The sequence below is a fragment of the Thunnus albacares genome, chromosome 4 (assembly GCF_914725855.1).
Source record: "Thunnus albacares chromosome 4, fThuAlb1.1, whole genome shotgun sequence".
Lineage (NCBI taxonomy): Eukaryota > Metazoa > Chordata > Actinopteri > Scombriformes > Scombridae > Thunnus > Thunnus albacares.
In genome coordinates, this window is record NC_058109.1 from 19,705,592 (window position 1) to 19,712,649 (window position 7,058).

General features: G+C 38.1%; 1 protein-coding gene across 2 annotated transcripts; it reads left to right on the forward strand.

Annotated features, from left to right (window-relative positions):
* The first annotated feature begins 568 nt into the window (after positions 1 to 568).
* Positions 569 to 7,056, forward strand: slc25a20 (solute carrier family 25 member 20). Of its 2 annotated transcripts, none has more exons than XM_044347972.1 (10): positions 569 to 678; positions 761 to 881; positions 2,123 to 2,215; positions 2,302 to 2,429; positions 2,527 to 2,617; positions 2,750 to 2,867; positions 3,956 to 4,028; positions 4,124 to 4,233; positions 4,815 to 4,939; positions 6,340 to 7,056. In XM_044347972.1, exons 2-10 carry the CDS (start codon positions 777 to 779, stop codon positions 6,400 to 6,402), a joined length of 906 nt encoding a protein of 301 aa, XP_044203907.1. In that variant the 5' UTR covers positions 569 to 678; positions 761 to 776; the 3' UTR covers positions 6,403 to 7,056. The 2 variants fall into 2 exon arrangements, with proteins under 2 accessions (XP_044203907.1, XP_044203908.1); XM_044347973.1 differs by having other exon boundaries at positions 586 to 678; positions 766 to 881.
* The last annotated feature ends 2 nt before the right edge of the window (positions 7,057 to 7,058 follow it).

Genomic DNA, 7,058 nt, shown 5'->3' on the forward strand with positions numbered 1-7,058 from the left:
TATCCACATTTTGTGATTCCAGCTTCTCAAATATTAATATTTTCTGGGTTTAATCTTCTGTGATAGAAAACTGAATATCTTTGGGTTGTGGACTGTTGGTCAGGACAAAAGAAAGCATTTGTGGACATCACCTTGGAAACTGTGATCAACATTTTGTGACATTTTTTTAGACCAAACAACTAATCGATGAATCGAGAAAATAATTGATAGATTATCGATAATGAAAATAATCGTTAGTTGCAGCTCTAATTATATATGAATGTAATATCAACATGATGTAAATTCTGCATTATATAAGACACTGTTATACCCTCGTTTTTTCCCTTCTAAATCTAAATATACACCAATGAATAAACAACTGATACACACAAAAATATGTAAATACTGTATATCATCATTTAATATTTGCATTCAGACAGAATTTACATGTATTTTGAAGAATAAAAAAACACAACTAAGAAAAAAATAAATATTAACATATGCAGTACCATTTTGTTTCTTTTGTAAATATTTATTCAAGTTTCAAAAGTTGAAAAACTTGATACTAGCATTTCCACCCGGACACCAAACAGAGACGTACCAGAGTAAAGCTGTGTCACAGTCAGAGCGGTCCGGGTCAATAAGTGGGTGAAAGGTCCGCTGCTCACAAACACACCTCTCAGAGCTGCAGCAGACCAGGTGAGATGTTATTTCCTAGTTTTCCTGGTTTCTCGGCGTCACTTTCATTCATTCAGCTGCTTGTTGTGCTTTTTTCTTCCAGAGCAGAAAAAGTCAAAATGTCTAAACAACCGCAGCCGATCAGTCCGCTGAAGAACTTCGTAGCTGGAGGGTTTGGAGGAGTCTGCCTCGTCTTCGCCGGACATCCACTCGACACCATTAAAGTAAATACTGCTCTCTCTTTTCGCTCGATTACTTTGCATCATAATAGGGAACAACAGGAAGTTGTATCCGGTAACGATGACAAATCAAAACAGCTGCTCCTGGTTTGAGTCAGACAGCTTATTAAAGATCAAAGACAAACTATTGTATTTATAGGTAGATGTTAATCTTAATACAGAGAGCTGAATCTCAGGCTGCTGCAGCCCTTTGACCCACATTCACGTTGTCATATGACTCTTCAATTATGGCTTCCTGCACAGCAGAGACCTCACCTGGGTGCAGTATGATCACACACCTCCACTGTCATCCATTAGACCCACAGTAACTGCTTCAGTACCCTTTAATATACTACAGTGCTACTTTTTTCATTGATGCTGCTTTTTAACAGCCTTGCACCTACATGATGTGAGTATAATAACTCTTTTAACTCAAATGTATGTGAGCACCCAAACATGACGGGAAAGAATGCAAACTTGATAAAAAATGTAGCTCCTAAAACTAAAACTCACTGGAGTGAATATGACAACGTGTCAACCAGGGCTGGGTGATATGGACAAAATCAAATATTAAAATATTTTTGACCAAATACTTCGATATTGATATTGCAACAGTATTGTAGAGATGAATATTGGTGCTTTCACAAAATATTTACACAATGAGATTTTAATCATTTTAATTATCAGTAATGTGGATATAATGACTAAGAGGGTAAAGACAAATAATAGAGCAGCTAGAACAGTTTGGTAAGTTCAGAAAATGACATCACTTTACTGTAATGAAGCCTTTAAAACCAGGAAAAGACAACACTTATGCTATATCATGATATTACAATATCCAAAATCTAAGATGATATCTAGTTTCATACATTTGGCCAAACAGTGTAATTAGGGCCCGAGCACCAAGCGGTGCGAAGGCCCTATTGGATCTGAAAGAATGATTATTTTTCTTCTCTATTATTCTTCCAAAACAAACGCATTTTTGAGGGCCTAAACATGCACAAAAAGTTGTTAAACTTTGCACATACATCAGAAGTGGTGAAAAATTAAATATTTTATTGGTCTTGCAAAAAGGCAGGGCACGCGGCGACGTACGCAAGGGTGCGAGGGCCCGATAATCGCTGCTTGCAGCTTTAATTTTTAGTGTAATTGTATAAATACGTACAGTACAGTAGAGATACAGTAGTTACTTTTGCTCTGAGAACTTTCTTTGTGTGTTAATTCAATACTTCCTCTTTTTCTCTCAGGTGCGTTTACAGACTCAGTCCAAACCCAAACCTGGAGAGACCCCCATGTACGCCGGAACCATTGATTGTTGCAAAAAGACCTTAGCCCAAGAGGTGAGGATGCCTGCTGACTAAAATATGTTAGAAAATGTCTTTATTCCCTTATACTGATGATTCCTCACTGTCTTCTTCCCCTGCAGGGTTTAAAAGGACTCTATAAAGGCATGGCGGCCCCGATCATCGGGGTCACACCCATGTTCGCGGTTTGTTTCTTTGGATTCGGGCTGGGCAAGAAGCTACAACAGAAACACCCCCATGATATCCTTACGTAGGTGATTGCTCTGTCATAAGCGGCTGCTCCAAACACTCTGTGGATGATTATTTGTACGAGCATCAGCCTCTTTTTTTTCACTCGCCTCCTCCAGGTATCCACAGCTCTTTGCTGCTGGTATGCTGTCTGGTGTGTTCACCACCGCCATCATGACTCCTGGAGAGCGCATCAAATGCCTCCTACAGGTCAGAGGATCTAATCACTGTCCCCTGTGCTCTTCCAGTCACATTTTATTAATTTACAAATTAATAAATGGAGATAGAAAGGAGTTAAATAAAAGGGAATTAATATGTGTGTGCACCTCTGTGTGTTTGCAGATCCAGGCATCATCTGGGCAGGTGAAGTATGCGGGGCCCATGGACTGTGTCAAACAGCTCTACAAAGAGTCTGGGATCAGAGGAATCTACAAAGGCACCGCCCTGACTCTCATGAGAGGTGCTTCTTTATCCCAAACCTGAGCACAACCTGTTGTTACAGGGGACATGTTTTGCTTTTTGTGGTTTTATATCATTTATATACTGTTATAATGTTGGATGTCTTTGTTAAACATGGTCAAAGTTCCAAAACTTGAGGTGAATATATGTAGAAATGCTCCCTGTGAGTCAAAATCCAGGGCTTCAGCCTGATGTGAATGCTCTGTTTGCAAAGTTATCTCTACTTCTCCATCAAAGTGAAGTCAGATCGTTCTCACATGCCCACAAACGGCTGTCTGTTGTATAGCCTTTGTTGCTGAGGTTGTTGCTAAGTCTCCCAAGACGCAACTTCTAGAAGCTGACCAATCAGAACACAGTGGGCTTATCAAGAGGGAGGGCCTTAAAGAGACAGGAGCCTCAAAGAGACAGGAGCTGAAACGGCCTGTTACAAACAGAGGCTGAACTGAGGGGCTTCGTAAACAGCCAGTATAAGATAAATGAGGTTTTTTTTTAAACTTTAAGTCATGCAAAGATATTCCAATAGAGCCCCAGAATACAAACATAGACCTGGAAATGTGCATGATACGTCCCTTTTTAAAGTTTTAACATCTTAAATGCAGGAAGCTTCATAAAAAACAGACTTAAACTCTGAAGTAATGTAATAATTGTAGGTTGCATGGCAGCATCCTCGCTAACCCTCACATTGATGTTTAGCTGCACTTTGTGGCTGCAGTTTGTCTGTTTTAGACAAACCGCATAACTGAATTTATCATGACTTTTTGACATATCAAATAATCCTCAAGTTACTGACATATTCCTGCTGCACATGTAATTTGGATTTTTGGAGCTTCGTTACTTTTCTCTTGTTGCTTTGAAAAAATATCAGAAGTGCAAACTGCCAGACAGAAACTGAAAATTGATATGGAATCTGATATGTATATATCTGATAACCTCTGTAGAAACTGTTTGTAATTGTGATTAAGTCTTGAGTTAAACCACATGTATATCATGTTAAAATAAACCAGTTTCATTATTGATCTAATATGTGTAACTCTGTTATATTTATACATTTTGCAGTTTAAGTGACTCTTTTTTTGTCATGTGACTCAGATGTGCCGGCAAGTGGGATGTACTTCATGTCCTACGAGTGGTTGAAGAACCTCCTCACACCAGCAGGAAAGAGGTGAATATTTGTTTTCCCCCTCCAACAGTGTTTACAACTGTCTGTTACATTAAAAAAGGCCTCTGAGCAGCTGAACCTGTTCTCTTTCCCTGCAGCCATAACGAACTCAGCGTTCCCAGTGTCCTGTTTGCCGGAGGGATGGCTGGAATCTTTAACTGGGCGGTCGCAATTCCACCCGACGTACTCAAGTCTCGTTTCCAAACAGGTTCGCTTTTTAGATTCCTCAATTCAATTTGTTGAGATTAAAATATCAGTTTGAGTGAGAGTGTCTTACCAAGTCTGAAAAATAACGTTTTTTTAAATTGAAATTTATGGTCTCAAAATGAAACTTGCATCCAGTTTGTAGAGATATTTTTTCCCCTTCAAAGTATGACCAGTTTGTTGATGTTTATAGCTTCAGAGATGTCTTAATTAATTTCAACAGAAGTCGGCTGCTTTTGACAGCTGTTTTTTCTGTGCTTTGGTTTTTAGAATTGGTTGTAAATTCAAATACTGGTCTATGTGATAATAAAGAGGTACTACCTTAACAAAGGATATTGAAATAGCCTGTGAAAAGTTTAGTGTTTATGAAGATTCTCCTTAATCCAGGTTGAGTCAGTGGCAACTGGATTTAATGGTGGAGTTAAAATTGGGACTTCTTATTTGGCAAGAGAATTGAGGAAGCTTCTTGAAAGAGTGTCAAAACTTCCCATTTTCTTTAACTTACTAAGTTACCTTTGTCTTTGTCATAATATTTTCTGTGTTTGTTGGTGTGACTGAGTTTTTAATCATCTATCTCTCACTCAGCTCCTGAAGGAAAGTATCCCAACGGATTTCGGGACGTTCTGCGTGAGCTGATCAGAGAGGAAGGTGTTGCCTCTCTGTATAAGGGCTTCACTGCTGTCATGCTTAGAGCTTTCCCTGCTAATGCAGTGAGTGCATTTCACATATTCATCAGTAAATTAACATAGTTGTCGACACAGAGCGGTGTTCAGTGAGAGAAGTTCAAAAATGAGGAAGAAGATTTGGTCATAAATTTGTCGTGCTGTGCCTCACAGGTCTGTCAGTCCTTCAGATTTGATATTTGATGTGAAGAGAATAAATCTTGTTAGTATACCTGCAGTAAAAGGTAGATACTCGATAAAACATCTATAACATATTCTGTAGTGATGTGGTTTACATGTTCAATACTGAGACCAAAGCCAAAACATAGATTACAGTAATTTTAACATCTTGAAAGACCAAGATGCATTTTTCTCTCAAGAACAATTTCTGTATGTGTCCAGTTTCCAAACTAGTAAATGTTCACCTCACCAGTGTATTACAGCTGCTGTAGAGATGCAGAAGTTTGTGTTTTTTATGTCGTTATGATATCCAATAATGTTGTATTCATATCAGTCGATACTGATGGGCTTTTCTCCAAGAGGGTTATTACAAATGATGTTTTATTAATTATTTTTTTCAGACAAAATTTCCATTTTTTTTATATCTGTCCAACTATTATTGATAAAAAATAATATCAGGCTGATCCCCATTCTGCATTTTAAAGCTGATGTCACTGGCCCAGGATGCCATGAAAATTTACTCCGATACTTTCCTCTAGCCCCATCATCTGGTGAAAAATTTAATTGGTCCAATACTTTGGTTTATGAACAAATACTGTAAAACTGATAACATTCCCATCAATCTCAGCCGTACTTTGTGTTTTGGTCAAATTAGCAAATGTTAGCATGTGAACTAAGATGGTGAACATGGTAAAAGATACCCGCTAAACATGCACCGCTGTGCGTCAGTACAGTCTGATCCATGATGTCTAATTCCAGACAGTAAATATTTCTAAAGCAAAAAAGCTAACCCTTAAAAGTTTACACATAAAGGTTGCTAGTCAGCCTCAAAATCTCTTTAAAAATAATAATTATTATTGGTATCTTTTTATACTAATCGTATCCTACAAAGGACACAAGAAACTCTTATCTCTTAACTGCTGCAGAACTGCTAATGACAAGATTTATTTTCTGGACATGAAAGATTGTAAAATCTGAACCATTGAGACTCCAACCTGCTGCCTGTGAGTCGCAGCATGTAAATGACTAAATCTTCTCAAACCTCCTTGAACTTCTCATGTAACAGTTCATAATATGGTTTGTTGCTCTGTAAAGTATAAGTACTTGTATTTGAAGTACAAATGCATATAAGTACAATATAATGACACAATATGTCTTTATATAGCTCTGTTGGAAAGCTAAAAGTTATGTTTAAAATCATAACATTCTGTCACTATTATACACAAACTAATCAGTTTTTTCTCTGCATGTGTGTTTTTTTTTTTCAGGCTTGCTTCTTAGGATTTGAGTTGGCGATGAAGTTTCTGAACTGGGCAGCACCGAACCTGTGATCAAGGCTCAGTGTCGCCTCATGTGTGAATCCCAGGAACAGAACTCTGAAACACAACAGCGGAGCCATTAGCAGTGCACACGCACGCACACACACACAGTCACACAATATGAAGAGATTTCAACAATTTTCCAGTAATGTACTTGATTACCTTTGAAAACCTTGTGGTACTACGGATCATGTGGATCATTCAGACCTGCTGAGGGTCCAGAGCAGAGATGTTATGATGACTCTGTACCAGTGCCAGTAAACACACACACAAACACAAACACACACGCTGACAGTCGAATGTTCTCACTCCTTTTGTTTAACTTGTTTTCTGCTTTTTTTTTTTAATTTTTTTTTTTTTTTAAATGAGAAAAGGAGTGAACTGAACATGTCGTGCCTTACCTTTTTGTTATCTGCGAGCAGGTGTACATATCAGGGAAAAGGTGCATTTAGTTGTACTGTGTGTGTGTCCAGTCTCTCAGAAATACACACTTTTCAAACTGTCTGCTTCCTGTACAGTCACATCCCACCCGGTGGCCTCTGATACTTCACTTTCTGTTTGTTTTGTTTGAGATTATGAGAGTAGTCATGTCGAGATTGATTGAACAGTATGTGAATGTCAGCATGTATAGAAATAAAATACAAGAATCCATATTTAGAAATGAGACT